The sequence below is a fragment of the Pseudophryne corroboree genome, chromosome 1, assembly GCF_028390025.1.
Source record: "Pseudophryne corroboree isolate aPseCor3 chromosome 1, aPseCor3.hap2, whole genome shotgun sequence".
NCBI classification, from domain to species: domain Eukaryota; kingdom Metazoa; phylum Chordata; class Amphibia; order Anura; family Myobatrachidae; genus Pseudophryne; species Pseudophryne corroboree.
Window position 1 is genome coordinate 313,998,599 of NC_086444.1, and position 25,208 is coordinate 314,023,806.

Here is a 25,208-nt window from a genome sequence, read left to right on the forward strand (position 1 = left end):
AGATGCACCTTGCCTTTTAGGGTACAGAATATAGTAACAGTTATATCTGGGAAACACTGAAAGTACAACCACACAGCAGATACAGGCACACACAGTCACAGACAATGCAGAAATTATTAGACCGAAGGTATATATCAGAATACTCGTACAATAACAGGTACACTTTTTCTTAACTAACGCTGTCTGTATAAAGACATGTAGAATACTCAAGTGTTTGTAAAGTCACAGTGCTGTATACAGGCGGCTTTACAAAGGAGACCTTGCCCTGCAGTCCCGGAGACCAGCCGCAACTATGCTCAGAAGATGGCGCTCAGCGTCTCAGTCAGGGAGTGAGGGATAGTGTGAGGCAGCACCAGGGCGGGAAAATCTGCTCAGAGATGGCGCCCTGGACCGGGGGAGACGCTACAGTTCAAGAGCCACCTCCCCTATGCTGGACTTCCACCCCGGGTACTGTGAGTCTTATTAAATGGGGTGTTAGTACACCCGACCTGTACTCAGATGCCCCGGTGGTCTAGTGGGATCCCTGCTCGGAGACAGTGTCCACGCCAGCGCCGCGACCCATCTCCCTAGGTCGTGGACGGAATGCGATTTAATGGCGGGTCCCGCCTGGGGAACCCTCTTGCCTCCTCCCAGTAACAGCCACGCGAACCAGGAGAGCGTCTGCGACCGTTTGCCTAAGCAGGAGCGTCTCCGCCGCAAGTACCCGGGAACTGAGCCGTGGGAGTATGCAACACCCCTTGGGAGGTGATGGAGCTGCAGCGCTGATGTGTCACCCTGACATACAGCGCTGACAGCCCAGAGAAGAAATCTTCTTAGAAGCTTTTTCAGGGCTGCCCAGCGCAGCCCTCCTGTTAGCTTCAGTGCCTGGAGGCGGGGTTTATAGAGGAGGCTCCAATGCATCCTGGGACAGCCTAAAGCTTTAGCCTGTTGGTGCCTCTGGATCAAGATCCACTCTACACCCCCAATGGTTTCCTGTGGAAACCAATGTATCCTGCTGCAGAAATAACTGTAACTTGAAACACAATCACATAGGTGCATCCAGCCTCATAGTGCATACTGGCTAATGCCATCGTTTAACACTTGTATGCAGAGGCGGATTGGCCATAGGGCTCACAGGGAAGATTCCCGGTGGGCCGGCTCACCCATGGGGCCTGTTTTGTTTGAGGACATGTGGTCCTTTTTATAGACATAATGAATAAGATGCTAAATAATTTGCATATATGAAAATTACTTTGCCACTTAGCCTGTGATTGCAGATGATCTAGTGTATGCTCTGTCTGCCTGCTTGGCTGACATATAAGATTGAGTGAATAGTGATTGGGATACAGTTGGTGTAATAAGCAAGAAAATATATCTTTCTAAAGAATGATATAGTTTCCTAAATTCTGAAGGTGTATCATATAATGTGCTCATAATATTTAATTTTATTTCTTTTTAACTTCCCCCTTGATGGTGGACATGCCCACTATCTGGAAAGTTTTGGGGGGAGGGTGCTGCTGCCATGGCCCATGGCTAGACCTTACACCTCTGGTGCTGCCCATGTGGGGCCACTAGTACAAACTTTTCCAGGGCCGCTTTTTGTTCCCAATCCGCCCCTGCTTGTATGGATAGTTTAAATAGTGCATATCATCTACACTCAAAGTGCCTTATGTCTAGTAAATGTATATGCTCTATTCTCATGCAATTTCAGCCTAAATGATTGATACTATTTATGCGACTGTTAAAATGGTATCAAAACTGTCATGTGTGTGCAGTAAGCACTCTCATTTATTATCAGTAAGACTGTACTGTGTGTGCTTAAATTATACATTGATTTGATTGCACGTGAATGGACCAAAATATATCTTGGTGGAGCTTTCTTCACAGTTTGAGATGAGACCTAGCCATTATATCTATTGATCAATATAAAATAACATTTGTATTATTTTTTTCTATTATGCTTTTTTGAATTATCTACTGTAGATTGAAAACAATTCTCTTGAGAACTCACCTCTCTCATGTCTGAAAAATACAGGTTGCCATCTGTGAACTCTTTCCCCAGCGAAACATTCAAAGTAACCTCAGAGTTGTCATAGTGGCAGCTTAGATCTAAGTCTTTGTGCAGAGAGTACTGTACTGCAAAGGCTTTGTGGCTGTCCAGGCAGCTCCCTCCCCAATCCGGATATAACAGGGAGGCAAGAGGCCGTAGATATTTCTCACGCAATGGAGTAATGAGCGAGTCGTCTAATCCAAGCTCATTCAGAAGGACCTATGCAAAAGAAGAACAACAGCAACTGAAATAATGTGTACAAAACCTACAATAGCCTACCTATTTGCCACGTAAATGTAAGACATCCCAGTTACAACGGAAAACTTTTAATTGTATTAATACTATAGGGTATATTTACTTAAAGTCGATTTTGGTCAATGTTTGGTCGACTTTTGATCGATATTGTATTTCGGGGTCTAAAGGCCCACACACACTAGCCGATTTTGAGCTCAAAGTAGCTCACTTTTGACGTTTTGAGCTACTTTCAGCTAAAACTCGGCCAGTGTGTACGGCCGGAAGATGAGCGGTGAGCGCTGATGCCCGCTCCCGCATCGCAGGCCACCGACGTCGTCCGTCAGGCTTTTTTACCAGCCGAGTGAACCACTTTCCACAGTCTCCTACTGTGGAAAGTGGTTCACCCCCGTGAACATCGCTGGGCACAGTGAAAATCGCTCAGTGTGTATGCACTGAGCGATTTTCCTGCCAGCGATGTTCACATCATCGCTGTGCATACACATTGGGCCCAGTTTGTAAGGACCTTAAATCACACATTTACCAACAGATGATTTCTGTCATCGTTTCAATTTTTCCCCCCCAAAAATCATGTTAGTAAAAGTGTGATTTAGACCCCGAAACACAAAATGAATCAAAAATTGACCCATCATTGACCAAAAATCAATCAACATCGACCAAAATAGACTTAGTAAATATACCCCCAAGTGTTTTGGAGGGGGTTTTATCAAAGCTCGGTCGGAGATAAAATTGTGAGAGATAAAGTACTAGCTAATCAGTTACTACCTTACATTTTACAGGCTGTGTTTAAAAAATGACAGTTATGCTGGGTACACCCTAGACATGTTTTGAAAGATTTGCTGATTTCCGATGGATCGTAATGACAAATCGTTCTCTCACTGTTATCTCTCTCTAAGCTTTGATAAATACCCCCCCTGGTGAGAGAATTTGTAGCCAAGACATGAGCAGCTCTGCGCCTGGTCCTGGTTCCAAAAATACGGGGGACAAAAAGCGTAGGGGTCCCCCGTATTTTTGAAACCAGCACCGGGCTCCACTAGCTGGGGAGATAATGCCACAGCCGGGGGACACTTTGATATCGGTCCCTGCGGCCGTGCCATTAAAACCCCAACTAGTCACCCCTGAACTTTGGGAACTTTGCGGTCAGCGGTTGACCGAAAGTAACCTCACCACTGACCGCAAAGTTCCCACCATTGGCTACAATGGAGCGCATAGGCGCTACATTGTATCTGTGCCGTGTGCTGCCTGACAGACACTACAGGAGCACACAGCCAATCAGGAGAGTGCCACGACGTGGCGCTCCCTGATTGGCTGAAGGGACCCTCTTTGACAGGAGTCAGGGGGGGTCCTGGCAGTCGGGGAAAGGGGTCCCATGTGTAAACATGGGACCCCTTTCAGTGCGTGGTCGGGTTTCCGTTTTATTTTTTTGCCAAGTACGTGGATTATTCAAAGGTCGGATTCTACACTGGATTATGTGAGTATAATTTTTTTCACAGGTACCCCTAGGATTCTACATGGAGAAGAGGACAGAGCCTCGTGGGAACATAGGTAAGTATGTGTGTATGTTGGTGTGCATGTATGTAATAAAGTTGTACTGTCACGGTGTGTGTGTCCTGTTTTTATTGGGGTATTTTTTTAGTAGTAGTACTACAGGTACCAGCGGGCCCGGTTTTCCACCGCATGCTGGTACTTGTGGTTCTCCAAGTACCAGCTTGCGGGGGAGGCTTGCTGGGACTTGTAGTACTGCTACTAAAAACAATATTCACAATTTCTCACAAAGCTATCAGCCCCCCATCCGCCGCCCTTGGATGGGGGGGGGGGGGGGGACGACGACAGCCTCGGGCTTCACCCCTGGCCCTTGGGTGGCTGGAGGGGGGGGACCCCTTGATTGAAGGGGTTCCCACTCCTCCAGGGTACCCCGGCCAGGGGTGACTAGTTGGGGTTTTAATGGCACGGCCGCAGGGACCGATATCAAAGTGTCCCCCGGTTGTGGCATTATCTCCCCAGCTAGTGGAGCCCGGTGCTGGTTTCAAAAATACGGGGGACCCCTACGCTTTTTGTCCCCCGTATTTTTGGAACCATGACCAGGCGCAGAGCCCGGTGCTGGTTGATTAAATATGGGGGAACCCTGTCATTTTTTTCTCCATATTTTTTCAACCAGGACCGGCTCAAAGAGCCCGAGGCTGGTTATGCTTAGGAGGGGGGACCCCACGCAATTTTTTTTTCAGATTTTACACTAAACAGACCCTTTCCCATAGATAACCATGCACAGATCTCACTGATCCGTGCATGGTTATCCAAACTCGACTGGAAAAAGCAGGTCTATTTTATTGCTGCTTTTTTTAACGAATTGAAAACAAACAGACCTGCACTTGAGCACTCAGAAACTAACACCCAAATACGAATGAATAGTGAATGCCCGTATTCTATGAAATAACAGCCGCGTTTGACCGATGGTCTATTCATTCGTATTTCTGAACGTTGTCATTCAAACCATTACGAATAGTCCAAACACTGCCGAGATTGGTGCTTAGTGAATTCCCGGATTGGGACTTAGAAAAAAAAAACACAAATCGGACAAACTTGGATTCTTAGTAAATACTGGCCCGGGTCTGTTTCTGGGGCAGGCGAAACAAAATCCCCTATGACTGCGGACAACCTGCAGTGTCCCATGCTTGCTGCAGCAGCAGCAGGCTGGGATTGCAGGCATGGCGCCGCAGCCCAGAACTTAAATTACCGGGGCTAAATGGATATCTCCCAAAGTGTTCAAAGCTAAGTCAGGTATAGTATGTTGGTTATTATACCAAGACTATTCTACCAACCAGTATACAACACAGAGCCTGATAGGGACTGTACATCGCAAAGTCCATTATAGTGGCAAATATGGCAAAAATACTGTACTTTGTGGCTGCAACTTGTGGCTCACAGCTATTAGAGTTCCACAAAAGCATGATACTTTCCACAAATACCAGCATGACTATCAACCGCTGATGGTTAGGGAAATTGGAAAATTGCTGTTCCATAATCACTGTGTAAGATCTATTTTAAACAACTAGTTATTCACCAGAACTCTGACTGGCCAGTGGCAGAAACTAAAGGCCCATACACACTGGGGCGATTTTGAGCTGAAAGCAGCTCACTTTTGGTGTGTTGAGCTGCTTTCAGCTCAAAGCCGCCCAGTGTGTATGCACAAGCGATGAGCGCTGATGCTCGCTCCCGCTTCATCGCTGGCGGCCGCCATTCATCTACTGGTATTATTAGTAGATGAACGGCGGGGTAAGTGGCTTTCCAAAGCTTCCTGCTATGGAAAGCCGTTCATCCCCGCTGACATCGCTGGGCAGGGGGGAAAAGCGCTTAGTGTGTATGCACTGAGCGCTTCTCAGTCCAGTGATGTCAGCAATCATCGCTATGCATACACGCTGGGCAAAAACGCTCAGTGTGTATGCACCTTAAGCTATTTATACAGGTACTATGGTTTTCTACCCCGAACAACAGTCTTGTACAAGTGTGTCAGTAGCTGTCCAAAATCAGGTGAAAACAGCTACAGTATATGAACTTGCAGCTTGGTTATTTTCCCTTTATAGAGCTTTAGAGGGTTGCAGTACAATAAGAGTGTCGGGGCCTCAAATAATTGCTAACCTTGCTATCCCAAAACAATGACTCTGATTATATAAAACCAAAAAAAAAATATATATCACACAATTCACATTTTATCATTTAAGGTAATCATAAAATAAAAAGATGGTAAATATAATTCACTTAGCATACACCTGTGTTTATCTTAGGTATGTTTACATTTATTTTTGTCTAAGCACCTATTATAATATGTTCTAACATTATTCTCGAGCTGCCCATGACTACTCAGAGACTGCGTACCCAATTCTCAGAATGTCACATGTCCTGCTTAACAGTCCGCTCTTGAAACCCTTCATGTACTTAGGGGGAGATGTACTAAGCAGTGAAAAGATTGGAGAAGTGACCCAGTGGAAAAGTTGCCCATGGCAAACCATACTTGAGTTACAGGCCCAGTCGTGAAAGACACCACAATGGACAGATGGATATCCAGTGATCGCAAAAACGTGATATGGCACGCATTTTACCCAAGAATTGATGGTGGGGACTCAAAAATAAAAAAACGCAGGGTCCCTCAGGACGCGCTGTGACCAGCAGCGCTGTCATGCGCTGTCAGTTTCTGTCTCCACGGCAGCTGAGGGAGGAACTTGGAAGGGGAGGAGACCACAAAGGGTGTGTTCTCCCGCCCCGCCTCCCCTTACCGTCTGCTCCGTGTGCACACCGCCCCCTCTCCTGCCAGCCCCTCCCACTAAGACTCGCCGGCCCCACCCCCTTCTGTGTCTGTGTAGCGCCGGCCAGAGTAACGGGCAGTGGCGGTTATCAGCGCTCCTCCCGGTGCAGTCCGGCCCATCCTGAGCACCAGTAGGTCCCAGTGTGAGCGGCGTCCGCACAGTACTCCATGGCATACAGTCAGGGGAGTGGAAACAAGAAGGTCTGCTACTATTATGATGGTAAGAGGAGAGCACAGAGCCGGGGTCAGCACCGGCCAGCGGGAGGCGGCTAATAAAGCTAAAATATTTATCTTAGAACATTCACTATATATTGGTAAGAGACTCAGTACGCAATGGGAGTACGGGGTACCGTAAGGGTACGCACTTAGCGTAGCAGACGCTAGGCCGTGGTCGAGACGCACGAGCGGCACGTTCACTCACGGCTTACACTGGGTATCGAGCACGCTATAGGCGGTCCGAGTACCGTAATGCTACGCTACTAGCGTAGCGGACGCTGTGCCCACAAGAGGAACACGAGCGGTGCAGACGCTCACAGGATGACACACAGTAAACCTTGTATGCAACACAATGAAAGGCTGAGCCTATACTGTAAACCTTGGTTTTGTAATGTGAACACAATGCAATGCTAATTAACCTCTATTATATAAAAGCCGCTTGAGCGATTGAGACGCTCCGAATACCCTCAGTGATGTAATACACACAATACCTTGCTAAGGTTCCAAAACCTTTACTAACGAGATTTAGTTATGTTAAAAGGGAAAATACAGTTAACATCTTATACACTACAGACTAACATCAATATCTAAACATAATAACTACACATATACAATATACAACAGCGTAACAATAACAGAGAGAGAGAGAGAGAGTATGGCAAATACAAACAGAGAACAAGTTGGTTACAGAGAAAAACTTACACACTGGGGAATGATCGCTGCGCAGTCCTGGTCACCAGCTCTCAAGTTAGTCAGTGATGAAAACCTTTTGTGGAGAGTAGACTGAGCTGGCCCAAACTGGCTGCTTTATATACACTGCATACAGTACACTACAAAGGGGCCTACAATCTCATTGTTCATTGGACACAGGAATCTGCCTTCACATTATAACAAAAGGTCATAGGTTGATTCAAACAGGTGGGCTGCGACTATTTCATACTGCTCAGGTGGGAGGGAATCTCAGGATTCCCGCCGCATGGATAATGAATTGCAAATGCAGTAAATGTCCATAAACTTCTTATAACCATAACTATTCGCAAGAGCGATTAATCTCTTTCAAACCAACACCGGAATGTTACCAATAATATACTCTACCGTTGCATACTAAACACCACTGCTCAAAACCTGTCTGCCCCTTCGTATCATGTAAAGAGGGATTTCTCTGTCCATGAACCAGTTACACTAAACAAACTTACTGATATTATTAAGGAGACCATAACCTACAAAATACACTATTTGGATTAACTATGTGACAATTGAGTCGCCCGCCAGACGCACACAAACTCTACCGTAAATGCACATACCACGCGCTTGAGCGCATGTCCGTGGATGCGCCGTCATGCAACTGCGAATATGCGCACGCACGGGAGAGAATGTGCACGTGCAGCGGGCAAGCGCATGGGGTTAGTACAAGGCATGAGAATAACGATATTTTTCGACTTTGACGGTCCACCCTTTGGCAGTCACCAATAACTGCCATTTCCTAAACAAAACAGAAAAATATATGTCATCATGTAAACACCTTTTTATGATTGGGTAAGGGGAGGAGAGGAGAAGGTGGGAAAAGTATGACCTAGTGAGATAGTAAAAGCATGTGTGTATGAAATCCATGTTTGAGGGGTCATGTATCATCGTGCCGTACGTGTTTTAAATCAAGCTTCGAGGTATTGCGAAGTATACATTTGAATCCTTCTTATCCCGTATCAAGGGTCTGTGGATGGGCTGTCAAACTCTACCGAGTTTTTTTCGGCTTTTGGTTGCAACAAATGGGGGAGCACATTTAGTTGATGATACATGAAGGGGGGGGAACATGTGAGTGCTAATATGTGAGAATCACCTGTCGACTATGTGAGATGCTACCTGGAGGTTGTAGAAATGAAGATAAGAGACAATCGTTATAAATGCAGTCGTAAACTATGTGAGTTTAAATAAACAGTCGCCGATTGAGGTCTTGTCTGATGTCTTGTCTGATGTACATGTTGTCTGATGTCTCTCGGTGCTTTTGCTATAAATAGCGAGCAAAAGCTGTTCCATTGTCCATAAAATTACAGTCTCTAAAGTATTGGGATATCGTAAAAGTTAAAGTCACTAGGGATATTGGGGGCTTGTAGCATAGTTCATCAATGGTCTGTATGAAAGAGGTTGTCAAATTCTTCTTCCAAGCGGATGTCTTTGTACCTTGGAGGAAAACAAAGGAGAAACGGGTGAAAGAAACGGACCGTGGAATCACATTTTCATCACAACGTTGTCTCTATCGTTGGGTCATAAATCAAATTAGTTGTTGTTATTACAATGTCCTCGCTCCTCAGACTCATCACTCTGGTACTACCTTTACACTTCGTTAAAGCCCGAACGCATCTAAATATCAGGCCAACCAATATGACGACTCCCAGAATACACAAGAGAAATTTCCCTACGTCCATTATAATACCTTGGGTCCATTCTCCTAAACCAGAGAACCAATTTCGTGGGTTCAACCATGACACCCAACTGGTCAGCTCATTACCCACAGCAGCGAGTGTGAGATTGTGTTTCCTTCGAAACTCCCACTTCAATTGCAAAATGTCATCCATCTTTTGGTCTATGACCTCGGCCGGGTCCTCGGTGCTGTTTGTAATATACGTGCAGCACTTTACTCCATACTGAGTTGCTAGGGTAACACAATACCCGCCTGTCACTGCTGTGAGATAATTGAGAATCATCCTATGCTGAACCAGCTCTGTTTTGTAGGCTTGTAACTCTTTCCCAGTGTACCTGAACGTGTCGTCATACATTTCGGTGATATTGTCTAACAAGTTCGCTAGCGCAGATATATATTTATAATTTATCACTCCTCTGGCGGTACGAGTGATATCTAACGCGAGTAAGAATTGAATCCCGGTGGATTCATGGATCAGATCAGAGGCCGGATGCTCTGTCCTCTCTATCAGGTGCCGTTTAACGACGTGCTCGTAATGAGTGTGAGTATAAGGAGCTTGGGCACCGCGGTGAATGTCTTTCATTTTGTTATGGGATACAGTCATTACTTCAGGCAGTACTTTTCCAATGTAACACAATCCCTCTGAGTTTGGGGCAAGCCACTTATACGCCTTTCTCCCGCATATGAAATATGCATCATCGGGGAGAACTTATGGGACGGAGTATGACATTACCATGTTACAAATTTTCCATGTGAAATCTCCTAACCCTAACTCTCCCATCTGTCTAGTACACGTATCAGGTTGTACGATATGTGCACAGTATCCTGGTGATACTTCTCCAACTCGCATGGTCCTACTTCCTAGAGTATACCTATACCGGAAATATTTTCCACTGTTGGCTATCTGGCGTATAAGCTCTGTGTCTATGGGCATTCTATCGGCTCTATATGAAAATGTCATGGTTTGATTACTCCATGACACTTCCCAATTTCCCGGCTTTCGGGGATTGGAAATGTTAAAGCATACTAAGGACTTATCCACATGATATTGGTGGAGCTTCAAACTAGGAGGACTAGAGATATTAAACCTCTTGTCCACCGGCCTCCCCCCACTTAACTCAAGTACCTCTCCTAGTTAAAGGGAATGGTACTAGTCCTGATTTGCTATGACCTTGAGGTACTTGAGAGCATACCCAACAGTCTGTCTGGTTTAACACTTTACCCACTAAGGAGTGATAGTCACTCAATGGATGTCGGTCCATGTGGACATTAAAACTGGACTGACATTTCTTGATGCACCCATCCTCAACTATATTGTCACAATGCCTACAGATGCAGTTCTCTTCAGCTAACAATCCTTCACAATTCCTTCTATTGTCAATGCTACCAGATCGTTTTCCGATACTCGCCTTTACTTGGTGATTATGTTGCTCTTGGAAAACTACGCCTCCATCCTGGTCATCAGAACCCATTCCAGATCCTTTCTCGACCTCCATGGTACTCTCACCGAAACAGACTGCTCTGGTCAACATCATGGTCAACAGGAAAATCCGGATCACAGTCTCTTGGGGCAAGTCCATCTTATAGGAGGAAAAGGAGAAAAATAAGAAGGGGGAAGGAGAATAGGAGGGGGATGGGAACTGGAGAAAATAACAAAAGGGAAAAAGAAATCTGGCTCGACAAACGCCTCCGGTCTTATTATTCTCAGCGCTCAGGTGTCGTCTCAACCTTCCCGGAACAGACACTCTAGTGATACAACCTCTACCGTCTGTTCTTTATCACAGGACCTCTCTGGGTCAGCAACCTTTTTACAATGAGACGAATGGACCCAAGTCTCTCTCTCGGCAACCTTCAATGCTGTCGTGCTGGTCAATAAGACTTGATATGGTCCTTCCCATCTGTCAATAAGGCAACCTGAGCGTAGAAAATTCCGTATCATTACATAATCCCCAGGTTCAATGTCATGACAATTACTGTCTGGCAAATCAGGAATCACCAACTTTAGATTATCATTCTGATTCCTCAATTGCTTGCTCATCTTAACTAAATACTTTACAGTGACTTCATTGTTACATTTCAAATCATCCTGGGGGTTAATCATAACATGGGGTTGTCGACCAAACAGAATTTCAAAAGGAGACAGATTAAGAGGGGACCTGGGAGTGGTTCTGATGCTGTATAATACGATTGGCAAAGCTTCCTGTTTCAGCCATTACCTTGCTTAATTTGTTTTTAATAGTGCTGTTTACTCTTTCCACTTTCGCACTCGCCTGGGGGCGGTACGGAGTGTGCAGCTTACTATTAATTCCCATCAACTTACACATTGCTTGAAAAACTTCACCTGTAAAATGGGTACCCCTATCACTCTCAATGATTCTAGGGATACCGTACCTACACACAAATTCCTGCACAATTTTCTTTGCAGTAAACACAGCGGTATTTGTGGCCGCGGGAAATGCTTCAACCCAATTTGAGAACACGTCAATACAAACCAATACATATTTTAAATTTCTACAAGGTGGCAATTGTATGGAAAGGACCATCTGTAGGAGGGATATGGGATGGCTCTGTTGGTATTGCCTTTCCGATATTCTTCCTCAAGCAGGTGAGACATGTCATCGCTCTTTTACCCGCATGGGAAGAAAATCCTGGGGCGCACCAATAAGCTCTTACCAACCTACACATTCCTTCTTTGCCTAGATGAGTCAGTCCATGTGCCGCTTCCGCTAGACTTGGAAGGTATGCTCTGGGTGCCACTGGCTTACCCTGTCCATCTGTCCAGAGTCCTGAGGACTCCTGGCCATATCCTTTTGACCTCCAAACTGCCTTTTCTTGTGGTGAACACAAATCTTGCATTTCATATAATTTCTGTGTGTTTACAGTATTAAATACCATCAGTTGTGTGCTGTCTGTCTGTATGGGGTTACTGGCTGCTGCTTTAGCAGCTTCGTCTGCTCAGCTGTTACCAAGTGATACCGGGTCTTGGCTATACGTGTGAGCTTTACACTTGATAACAGCCACTCTGTCGGGTTCCTGTATCGCTGTTAGAAGTCTTTTGATGTGGGCTGCATGTGCTACGGGTGTGCCAGCTGCCGTCATGAAATTTCTGAGGCGCCATAGGGCCCCGAAATCATGGACTACTCCGAAGGCGTACCTAGAATCTGTGTAGATATTGGCTGACTTGCCTTTAGCCAGTTCGCATGCTCTGGTTAGGGCAACCAGTTCAGCAACTTGTGCTGAGTGTGGTGGGCCTAGGGGTTCCGCTTCTATGGTACCTTGGTCATCTACGACTGCGTATCCAGTACACAGGTGTCCCGAGTCCGTCTGTCTGTGACAACTGCCGTCAGTGTAGAAAGTAAAATCTACATCTTCCAGTGGGTTGTCACTGATGTCAGGCCTTGCCGTGAAATTTTGGGCCAAATATTCCATACAATCATGTGTGTCATTTTCCTTACTAAATCCTCCTTCACCATCACTCTCATCCTCCACCCTTTGTGCCTGTCCAGGCACACCTGGGAGATATGTTTCAGGATTTAGTGCGCTGCATCTCCTTATGGTGATGTTTACGGGGGCCATCAACGCCAATTCCCATCTTGTAAACCGTGCTGATGAGACGTGTCTGGTTTGGGCCGAATTCAGTAAAGCTGACACTGCATGTGGTGTATGAATTGTGAGGTTGTGTCCTAGCACTACATCTTCGCTTTTACTTACTAGCAATGCTATTGCTGCAACACTTCGCAAGCATGTGGGGAGGGATCGCGCTACCGTGTCTAGCTGAGCGCTATAGTAGGCTACCGGCCTGCTGGCATCACCATGCTTCTGGGTTAAGACACCTGCCGCGCACCCAGCACTCTCTGTTCCGTACAGCTCAAAGGGTTTTCCATAATCTGGCATGCCTAATGCTGGTGCCTGCGTTAGGCACTGTTTAAGTCTCTCAAATGCCATCTCAGACTCGTCTGTGTGCAAAATCCGATCAGGTTTGTTTGAGGAGACCATCTCCTGTAAAGTCAAGGCCAGTATGGAAAAACCTGGGATCCAGTTAAGGCAATACCCACACATTCCTAAAAACTTTCTAATCTGTTGCTGGGTTTGTGGCAGGGTCATGTCACGAATTGCTTGAATTCTATCAGCGGTGAGGTGTCTCAGTCCTTGTGTCAGACAGTGGCCCTCATTCCGAGTTGTTCGCTCGGTATTTTTCATTGCATCGCAGTGAAAATCCGCTTAGTACGCATGCGCAATGTTCGCACTGCGACTGCGCCAAGTAACTTTACTATGAAGAAAGTATTTTTACTCACGGCTTTTTCTTCGCTCCGGCGATCGTAATGTGATTGACAGGAAATGGGTGTTACTGGGCGGATACACGGCGTTTCAGGGGCGTGTGGCTGAAAACGCTACCGTTTCCGGAAAAAACGCAGGAGTGGCCGGGGAAACGGTGGGAGTGCCTGGGCGAACGCTGGGTGTGTTTGTGACGTCAACCAGGAACGACAAGCACTGAAATGATCGCACAGGCAGAGTAAGTCTGGAGCTACTCTGAAACTGCTAACTCGTTTGTAATCGCAATATTGCGCGTACGTCGGTCGCAATTTTAAGAAGCTAAGATTCACTCCCAGTAGGCGGCGGCTTAGCGTGTGTAACTCTGCTACATTCGCCTTGCGAGCGAACAACTCGGAATGAGGGCCAGTGTCCCAAGTATTTTACCCTGGTCTGGCATAATTGTAACTTGTCTTTGGAAACCTTGTGTCCGGTGTCTGAAAGATGAAACAGGAGTTGTTTCGTATCTCTCAGAGATGATTCCAGTGAATCTGAACACAGCAGTAGGTCATCCACGTACTGTATTAATATTGATCCACTCTCAGGTTGAAAAGACTGTAAACAATCATGCAAGGCCTGTGAGAAAATACTTGGACTGTCAATGAAACCTTGTGGTAAGCGAGTCCAGGTGTACTGAACTCCTCTGTATGTAAATGCGAATAAGTATTGACTGTCAGGGTGCAGAGGTACCGAGAAGAAGGCGGAGCAGAGGTCAATCACAGTGAAAAATTTGGCAGTGGGAAGGATTTGCATAAGGATGACAGCTGGATTTGGCACTACGGGGAATTGACTCTCAACTATTTTGTTGATCCCTCTTAGATCCTGCACTAATCTGTAACCCCTCCCCCCACTCTTTTTAACAGGGAAGATGGGACTATTGGCAGTGCTGGACGTTCTTACCAGAATGCCCTGTTGTAGCAAGCGCTCTATTACAGGGTAAACTCCTAACTCCACCTCTGGCTTCAGAGGGTATTGTGGGATTTTTGGAGCTATCCTACCATCTTTTACTTGTACAACTACTGGGGCTACGTTTGCCATTAATCCAGTGTCTTGTCCATCCTTGGTCCAAAGTGATTCCGGTATCTGGGAAATCATTTCCTCTACCTTGGACGGACACCTATTTACAACAACAGTGTGTGACATTAATCTTGTTGGGGAATCTAGCATATCCTGCACTTCCTGAGCGTGGTTTTCGGGTATATCCAAGAACACACCCTCAGGAGTACAATATATGACACATCCCATTTTGCACAGTAAATCTCTCCCTAGGAGATTAGTCGGAGCCGATGCAGCCAGCAGAAAAGAATGCTTGGTATGCAAAGGCCCTATCGTAATCTCTGCAGGTTTGCTTAAAGGGTAGTGCTGTACTACTCCTGTTACTCCCATGGCTGGAATTGTTTTACCAGTGGTTCTCATGCCCACGGTCGAATTTATCACTGACTTGGCTGCCCCCGTATCTACAAGGAAATTTAGAGATTTACCAGCAACATCAATTGTGACCTCGGGTTCACTTCCAAGGCTCGCAATTAATTTCACTGGCTGCAGATTACAGGTGTGGCCCCACCCCTATTGTATGTGGTGACCTCCCTGTATTGCGCTGGCAGCTATTACCTGTGAAGGGTGTAAATGGGAACTATCAGAGACTTGCCAGTCTCTTCTTGGGGGATACCTTTTTGTTTCCCCTGCGTGTGGCTCATAACTCCGTCTCTGCGGTCCTTGATCCCAATTTCGTGTGTCATGTCGTTGTCTAGGGGGTTGATATGAGTTTTGTGCATTTTTAAATCTACAGTCTCGTGCAAAATGTCCCTCTTTATGACAGTAATAACAAGTTACCACATTTGACTTACCCACAGGGGTCTGAGACTTATGCTGAGTTGGCCTTGTGGTAAGGGCCTGTATACTTACAGCCATCAGCTTATCACTCTGCGACTCCCTGTGTCTGGTGATGTTCTGATCATGATCAATAGCGGCCTCTCTCAAAGTAGCCACCGACAAACCTCGCCAACATGGTTGGGTGGTCTGTACCCTCGTCCTCAATACTTCCTTTAAACCATCCATTAACACAGATACTGCTACTTCTCTATGATTCACATTTGTCTTAATGTCTTCTATCCCTGTATACTTAGCCATTTCCTGTAGTGCCCGATGAAAATAATCAGCAGCTGTTTCTCCCTCCTTTTGCTTGATGGAGAAAATTTTGTTCCATTTAGCAACAGCTGGGAAATTTACTCCCAGCTGCAAATTAATTCTTTTCACATTATCTTGATTGTACTCCTCAGTAAGGGGTACTTCTTCATCTAGTCTACAGTCAGTTATGAAACTCGCTGAGTCGACATTGGAGGGTAAATATGCCCTCAGCAATGTCCGCCAATCTTTGTTATTGGGCTCCACAGTATGTCCTAGCTCTCTAATGTACTTCTGGCTTGCAACTAGATCTTTCCTAGGATCAGGGAATTCAGACACCATTGATCTTAATTCCGTTCGGGAAAAGGGGTAGTGCATGGCAATGTTTCTGACAGGAGTGATTCCTGAAGTGTCAGTTTTCCCATTTGGTACTGCAATTACCCTAACGGGATTAAGTTCAATAACATCATTCTGAGTAGATTCTACAACATGTGGTGTAATGGTTTCAGCATAGTGTACAGTGCCGTACTTACCAGTTGATACAACCTCACCTGTCCCTCCATTAAGGGCCTTTGATACTGCTCTTACTGGTTGGGACGTGCACACTGTTGTTTCTGCTATGATGGCTGCTAGAGAGAGTGCAGATATTGTTGTGGGTTCATCCTCTTGGCCACAATCCTGGGGAAAGTTTAAAACAGGGTACAGCTTGCACGAGTTAGTATTAGCATCAACAATCTTAGTTACATTATTCTTAACATCTATACAGTTACTAAGTGCATGTTTATCATACACCAGTGTGCCATTCTCTGTAACCACTTTCTCTCCCGTTATGTATGGTGGTGGTGGTGCGGTGGCTATCAGTTTTCTGATAGGGTTAGATCCAGCCGCTTGAGCCAATCCTCTCTGTATTTCACCTTCCTGTTGCCATAATTGTAAATAATCATAATGTTTGATCCGTCTCTTTGCAGATTTAATGAGACATATCCTTCTCCTTAGATTTTGTAACACCTCGGGGCTAAAACTGCCTACCCGTGGGAACTTTTCCCCGTCATGCACAGTCATTCTTTCCCAGTCATCGCACAAAACCTCTGTGTGTGAACCGTATTTCTCACACATGATATACCTTGCCGACCCGATTGGTCGGTTTACTAAATCAACCTGGACCAGAGTTGATCGCCCCCTACCTGAACAACTGGCCCCCATCTTTGCAGGTGTTGCTTTCGTTACCTCTGACCTTCAAATCAGGGTCTTCAGCGAACCCTTACAAAAACCAAGATGTCCGGGGTAGGCTGACGGTGAAAGTTTACCGAGTACCTCCGCTCACTCGCCCACGTCGACCAATACGCCCACACACTGCCTTAGCGCTGGCGTACTCAACCTAGGGCCCCTGCGACCTGAACCTCTATTTACTGGAACGTGTGGGTGTGATCCGAAGAGCACTTAACCCTTCCCAGTAAACATCAGTTGCTGGAGAATTCCTGAGTGACCAGCGAACCTCCCTTAAAATAAAAAAAATTACACAAATCACGTTAGAATGTACAAATAGCGTTTATGACCCCTCTAGCGTACGCAAATGGTACTGGGTCAAGTTACTAACTAATGCACACAATTACATGCGGTACAATCGTTCTGCACATAAGCAACTAATCTTATGTGCGGAACGACCAGTGGAATCGAAAATTGTGGCTGCGAATTCCTTCAGCCGGAGCTTAATGGCCTATATGGGTATTGCACCAACCCTCCTGGTGTTGTGCTTCTTGACTCTATCTATAGCGGACTTCCTAGTCCGCTGTACCTAGACCTCCTGGTCTGTCTCTGGACCTCCTGGTCCGTTATCTCTAATGCTCTTATTTTAATATGTTTAACAAGGGATGCCTCCCAAGCCACCGCGCTGTCACTTTTACGTATGTACCTCACGAGAACTCGATTTCCTGTGGTTCCACCCAAAAATGAGAAACTTATATATATATATATATATATATATATGTATACACACTCTTTCACCTCATATACTCTTTTACTTTCGTTTCTGCGCAGAAATCCCTTTCATTCAGTATCACAGTCTAGTCCCGAAAGGAGTTACAACTAGAGAAGGATTATTTACGCTAAAATTTAGGACACTGAGATTGACTTGCGCTATTATCGCGTTGCCTCCGTATCGCCTACTAAAACAATACTATCGTGATTTGTATTACGTGGGCGTACCCAGGGGTTAAAGTGAGCCGGAACGGGGCGGAACTGCGTTCCGTCAGTTCCACTTGGAGACGGAACGCAGTTCCGCCTCCTCTGGCTCACCTAACCCGGCGATGTGTCCCCCGTCGCTGCAGGGAGATGACTCTTCCCGCACAGCGGCAGCCGGACGCAGGAGCTCAGTACTGAGCTTCGCCTTCCGGCTCAGTCAGTGCGCGCTATGGGAGAGACGTCATGACGTCTCTCTCATAGTGTAGAGGAGCGGGCGACGAGAGGACTGCAGCTGCCGGACACGGAGCGGGGCTTGGTAAGTATGGTGTGTGCTGTGTTTTTTTTATTTTTTTTATTTGTGTAGCAGCTGGGGGGCAAACTACTGAGAGGTCATTACTACGGGGGCATTATTACTGGGGGGGCAAACTACTGAGGGGCATCTACTGGGGTCATTACTACTAGGGGGCATTTACTGGGGGACATTACTACTGGGAGCAAACTACAGGGGGCAAACTACAGAAGGGCATTACTACTGGGGGACAGACTACTGAGGGGCAGTACTACTGGGGGACATTACTACAAGGGGGCAAACTACAGGAGGGCATTACTACTGGGGGGCAAGCTACTGAGGGGCATCTACTGGGGGGCATTACTACTGGGGGACATTACTACAGAAGGGCATTACTACTGGGGGACAGACTACTGAGGGGCAGTACTACTGGGGGACATTACTACAAGGGGGCAAACTACAGGAGGGCATTACTACTGGGGGGCATTTACTGGGGGACATTACTACTGGGGGACATTACTACTGGGGGGCATTACTACTGGGGGACATTACTACAGGAGGGTATTACTACTGGGGGGGCATTACTACTGGTGGGCAAACTACAGAGGGGCATCTACTGGGGTCATTACTACTGGGGGGCATTTACTGGGGGACATTACTACTGGGAGCAAACTACAGAAGGGCATTACTACTGGGGGACAGACTGAGGGGCAGTACTACTGGGGGACATTACTACAAGGGGGCAAACTACAGGAGGGCATTACTACTGGGGGGCAAGCTACTGGGGGGCCTTTACTGGGGGGCATTACTACTGGGGGACATTACTACAGAAGGGCATTACTACTGGGGGACAGACTACTGAGGGGCAGTACTACTGGGGGACATTACTACAAGGGGGCAAACTACAGGAGGGCATTACTACTGAGGGGCATCTACTGGGGGGCATTTACTGGGGGACATTACTACTGGGGGGCATTACTACTGGGGGACATTACTACAGGAGGGTATTACTACTGGGGGGCAAACTACAGAGGGGCATCTACTGGGGGCATTACTACTGGGTGCAAACTACAGGGGGCAAACTACAGGAGGGCATTACTACTTGGGGCATAACTACAGTGGCATTACTACTGGGGGCGTAACTACAGGGGTTAAACTACTGGGGGCATTACTACTTGGAGGCATTACTACTGGGGGCTAAACTACAAGGGGGCATAACTACAGGGGCTAAACGACTGGGGGCATTACCATTAAGGGCATTACTACTGGGGGCACTACTAATGAGGGCATTGTAAAGGGGGCACTTCATAAGGGGCATCAATCCTGGGGTCATAAGGGGCACTGCTATTGCGAGCATTGCATAAGGGGCACCACTACTATGGGCTCTATATAAGGGGCGCTACCACTGTGGGCATTGTATAAGAGGTGCTACTGCTGTAGGCATTATGTGTATTATGGGGTGCTACTACTGTGGGCGTTATTACTATTGTATAACACGCCCCTTTTTTGAGACCACGCCCCTTTTTGCGGCGCGCGCAATACCTTTGTTGAATTGCCACCGTGGGAAGGGGGGTGAGTTCCACCACCTCTCTAGGACCACTTTAAGCACTGGGCGTACCCATACGCTCCGTTGCGTAATATACGCTACGTGCGTCAGCCCTTGCGTCGCGTACGCTTGTCCCGCTCTTTGTTAGGGACACGTGTACACAGGCCAGACACGTCCACAGTAACACAAGTAACACGTTTATATCAATGTAAATGATCTTTAACTGTAATCATCTACCAAGCACCTTGTATCTTAGGCAAGCCGTGTGCGTGTTTTACAAATTACTCCCTTACGTATTAATTTTACTTTTAACTACCAATAGCAACAAATCTTTCTCAGCACGTTATCAATGATAAATGGCAAACAGGAAAGCGAGATGTGAAAATTACACAAATGACAAATGCAGGTGTGTGCGTGTGTTGCGTACGCAATGCGTATCAAACAGAAATAAAACAGTTTTAAAAGACAATAGCGTACTGTTCTTACCTTCCGGTTCCGGATTCCACCAGCACTCCTACAGCGTAGCGATGCAGACGCTTATCTAGTCAGCACTACCGTATCCCTCACCACCAACACGGATACAAAGGGATACGCCTTCCCGCCCTTTGCTGACAGATAAAGTCTGCTTGTGTTCGCTAGAGCGGATATGTAGAGGACGGACGAGCCGCCAATTGATAAAGCTAAAATATTTATCTTATAACATTCATAATATATTGGTAAGAGACTCAGTACGCAATGGGCGTACGGGGTACCGTAAGGGTACGCACTTAGCGTAGCAGACGCTGGGCCGTGGTCGAGACGCACGAGCGGCACGTTCGCTCACGGCTTACGCTGGGTATCGAGCACGCTATAGGCGGTCCGAGTACCGTAATGCTACGCTACTAGCGTAGCTGACGCTGTGCCCACAAGAGGAACACGAGCGGCGCAGACGCTCACAGGATGACACACAGTAAACCTTGTATGCAACACAATGAAAGGCTGAGCCTATACTGTAAACCTTGGTTTTGTAATGTGAACACAGTGCAATGCTAATTAACCTCTATTATATAAAAGCCGCTTGAGCGATTGAGACGCTCCGAATACCCTCAGTGATGTAGTAAACACACAATACCTTGCTAAGGTTCCAAAACCTTTACTAACGAGATTTAGTTATGTAAAAAGGGAAAATACAGTTAACATCTTATACACTACAGACTAACATCAATATCTAAACATAATAACTACACATATACAATATACAACAGCGTAACAATAACAGAGAGAGAGAGTATGGCAAATACAAACAGAGAACAAGTTGGTTACAGAGAAAAACTTACACACTGGGGAATGATCGCTGCGCAGTCCTGGTCACCAGCTCTCAAGTTAGTCAGTGATGAAAACCTTTTGTGGAGAGTAGACTGAGCTGGCCCAAACTGGCTGCCTTATATACACTGCATACAGTACACTACAAAGGGGCCTACAATCTCATTGTTCATTGGACACAGGAATCTGTCTTCACATTATAACAAAAGGTCATAGGTTGATTCAAACAGGTGGGCTGCGACTATTTCATACTGCTCAGGTGGGAGGGAATCTCAGGATTCCCGCCGCATGGATAATGAATTGCAAATGCAGTAAATGTCCATAAACTTCTTATAACCATAACTATTCGCAAGAGCGATTAATCTCTTTCAAACCAACACTGGAATGTTACCAATAATATACTCTACCGTTGCATACTAAACACCACTGCTCAAAACCTGTCTGACCCTTCGTATCATGTAAAGAGGGATTTCTCTGTCCATGAACCAGTTACACTAAACAAACTTACTGATATTATTAAGGAGACCATAACCTACAAAATACACTATTTGGATTAACTATGTGACAATTGAGTCGCCCGTCAGACGCACACAAACTCTACCGCAAATGCACATACCACGCGTTTGAGCGCATGTCCGTGGAGGCGCCGTCACGCAACTGCGAATATGCGCACGCACGGGAGAGAATGTGCACGTGCAGCGGGCAAGCGCATGGGGTTAGTACAAGGCATGAGAATAACGATATTTTTCGACTTTGACACGGCACAGCAGGGTAGTCTTAGGCCTCTCCCGTACACCACCGTGCACCCGCTCCTCTGCGAGACCCAGGCTTCGTTTGGCCCGGTCCTGCACTACAGGTGACAGATGGAGGACGCAGTGCTATTGGGTCCGAGCTAAAATCCGGAGTCGAGCCTTTGCCTGCCCACAGGTCCCCTCTCTCAGTGCCTTCCTCCAAAATTTGTGTGCAAGATCCCTGGTGGTGGCTGCACCGTTCATAGCATCCTTCTGGCTGCGCGACTGCTGTGACTGACAGTGTGCTCTGTGGTCATGGCCTCCTCCTTGTTCTGTGGCATTAGCTAAAGTTGTTCTGAGGGAGCAGAATGCTTGTTGTGTGATGAATTAAATCCCTATACATTACACTGTGTTCCTGCAAACATTGTTTTTGTAGTGTCTTTAGCATAACTATCATTGATTAAATTATGTTATTTCAGTCATACTGTATTGAATGATGGCATTAGCATATTATGAATGTACATTACTACCTCCTGTCTTCTGAAAGATGGATTATTTTGTTTAAGTGCTTTACCTGGCGCAATGTGTATAAGGGGGTTCTACCTGGTGCAATGTTTATAACGTGCTCTACCTGGTGCAATGTGTATAACGTGCTCTACATGGTGCAATGTGTATAATGTTCTCTACCTGGTGCAATGTGTATAGGACGTTCTACCTGGTGCAGTGTGTACAAGCGACACTACTATGATGTGGCCACGCCCCTTCTCCACAAAGCCATGCCCCTAAATTTTTGCTGCACGCTTTGCTGTATGAGAGGGGGAGAACCAATTCAGTTTCTACCAAAGGGCACCAAAATGTCTAGTTACATCTCTGGTGCAGTGTCCTGTATGCTACACAGCCCAGCAGCATTGTCACCCCATCCTCCCCCTTGCAGCACTTTTGTAGTGTCAAAATCAAGTCTGTGTTTTTATATTTGCATCATTAATAAAATTAATAAGAACCTTTATTCCGATGGAACCCAAAAAAGGACAGGTAGGACCCCAATTTTTAAAAATGAGGGGTCCCTGGGACCCACTTTTTTTTGGGCTCAGCGCGATCACTGGACATCCTAAGAATGTCAGTGTACCACAACAGTCTCTCATGCTATGAACAGTACTCATGTCACTTTTTTGCGAATGCATGAAGCATCACTCCCAGAGGAAATAAAAAAAAAAAATGACTGAAAATTCTGCCAACAGTCATGTTGTCGACCAGGAATGACTGTGTCCTTGAGCAGAAGTACTCCACCTTGTGGTTCAACCAGGATGCCATCAAGATTACATCTGGCTGACCGTATCATTTATAATTTATTGGATTAAGCTCCTTTAAAAAGTGTTCTCAAATGCTCTATCCATACCATCCCTATAAGCAGCTGCATTTGAAATAGGAATATGTTGGCCTTAGACAACTGCACAATACAGTCATCCATGTTAGGTGGAGTTTTCCATGTATCCATATACTCCCTTGGAGTAACATGCATGAACACCTGTTAGAAGGTGTATCCTTTGCACAATGATGAGGACAGCTTTGCGTAAACCAGGCATACATGCAGCAGGTTCGAAGCTGGATGTGTCTGAAGAAGAGTAATTTACGGCCATATTTACGACCAACTCTGCATCAGCCCCTCAGAGTTTGCTGTAGAGGTCATTGTCAGTACACATCTGAAATCATTCAGAGGGATGGTGCAGTTTATGCTGCCTGGTGTCAGCTGCTTCCCGCAGAGCCCAGCGTTTGAGTAGCCAGCATTCCTGAGGACAGCCCCTTAGTGCAGTGACTACACCTAGTTTGGAGTCTGTGTGCTGGAACAAGAAGGCACTGCTCCAACAACATGTAATATGCCACTGCTGTATACTACCTTTGTCGACAGTGAAGGCGATCCAGTGCGGAGAACAATTATTCCATACTTTTATGATTAAACTGATACTGTAATATCAGGATAGATTCTAGTTCCTTAAGATTTAGTTTTTGTATGATCACACAAGTCTTTAATACAAAAGGCTTTTAAAAAAAAAAAGTAAAAAAAAAAAAGTACCCCATATGCCATGGGCCATGTGGAATTATTACTCTCCATCACTCACTCCTAAACCAAAGGCGGGTGTTCACCTCCTTTTGGCTAAGATAGCAGCCACGGCTAAAAAAAACTATCTTATCCCAATGGATACACCCTGACCACATCTCCATGTCACATATGCTACCCAGGTTACTTTAGGTGTACCATATGGATTGGGTCGAGTGTACTTTGGATGTGGAATCAAGAGCATCCAAGTTCTTTGATGTATGGCTGCCATATATTATCATTTTATCAGATACGGAAAAGGATAGCATCAGGAAATTTGTTAGATTAACCACATGGTACAACATGTATGTGTTGGAAAATGGGATTTCCCCGTTTTCTCTAACGTCCTAAGTGGATGCTGGGACTCCGTAAGGACCATGGGGAATAGCGGCTCCGCAGGAGACAGGGCACAAAATAAAAGCTTGAGATATCAGGTGGTGTGCACTGGCTCCTCCCCCTATGACCCTCCTCCAAGCCAGTTAGATTTTTGTGCCCGGCCGAGAAGGGTGCAAACTAGGTAGCTCTCCAGAGCTGCTTAGAATAAAAGTTTAGTTAGGTTTTTTTATTTTCAGTGAGTCCTGCTGGCAACAGGCTCACTGCATCGTGGGACTAAGGGGAGAAGAAGCGAACTCACCTGAGTGCAGAGTGGATTGGGCTTCTTAGGCTACTGGACGTTAGCTCCAGAGGGACGATCACAGGTTCAGCCTGGATGGGTCACCGGAGCCGCGCCGCCGTCCCCCTTACAGAGCCAGAAGAGACGAAGGTCCGGTGAAAGCGGCGGCAGAAGACATCCTGTCTTCAAGACTAAGGTAGCGCACAGCACCGCAGCTGTGCGCCATTGCTCTCAGCACACTTCACACTCCGGTCACTGAGGGAGCGCCCTGAGACGCAATATAACACACATATACCTTAGCTGGCAAAAGGAATACATCACATATAGCTCCAGGGCTATATGGATGTATTTTTCCCCCTGCCATTTTACACAAAAAAGCGGGAGTTAAGGACGTCGTGAAGGGGCGGGGCCTATCTCCTCAGCACACTGGCGCCATTATTCCCTCACAGCTCCGCTGGAAGGACGGCTCCCTGATTCTCCCCTGCAGTACTGCATCTGATTCAGGGTAAAAAAGAGAAGGGGGGGCATTTTGGCAGCAAATAACTAGATTAACAGCAGCTATAAGGGATTAACACTTATATAAGGTTATCCCTGTATATATATAGCGCTGGGTGTGTGCTGGAAGACTCTCCCTCTGTCTCTCCAAAGGGCTAAGTGGGGTCCTGTCCTCTATCAGAGCATTCCCGGTGTGTGTGCTGTGTGTCGGTACGCGTGTGTCGACATGTATGAGGAGGAAAATGAGGTGGAGGCGGAGCAGTTGCCTGTGTTAGTGATGTCACCCCCTAGGGAGTCGACACCTG

At 46.3% G+C, this 25,208-nt stretch overlaps 1 protein-coding gene across 2 annotated transcripts in view; it reads right to left on the reverse strand.

Annotated features, from left to right (window-relative positions):
* Nucleotides 1–25,208, reverse strand: part of OGFOD2 (2-oxoglutarate and iron dependent oxygenase domain containing 2) — a 155,204-nt gene that overhangs the window by 11,306 nt on the left and 118,690 nt on the right. For both annotated transcript variants that reach the window (XM_063964554.1, XM_063964553.1), the window contains one exon: nucleotides 1,991–2,248. In XM_063964554.1, coding sequence (XP_063820624.1) covers nucleotides 1,991–2,248 — 258 coding nt within the window. The remainder of the gene's footprint in view (nucleotides 1–1,990; nucleotides 2,249–25,208) is intronic.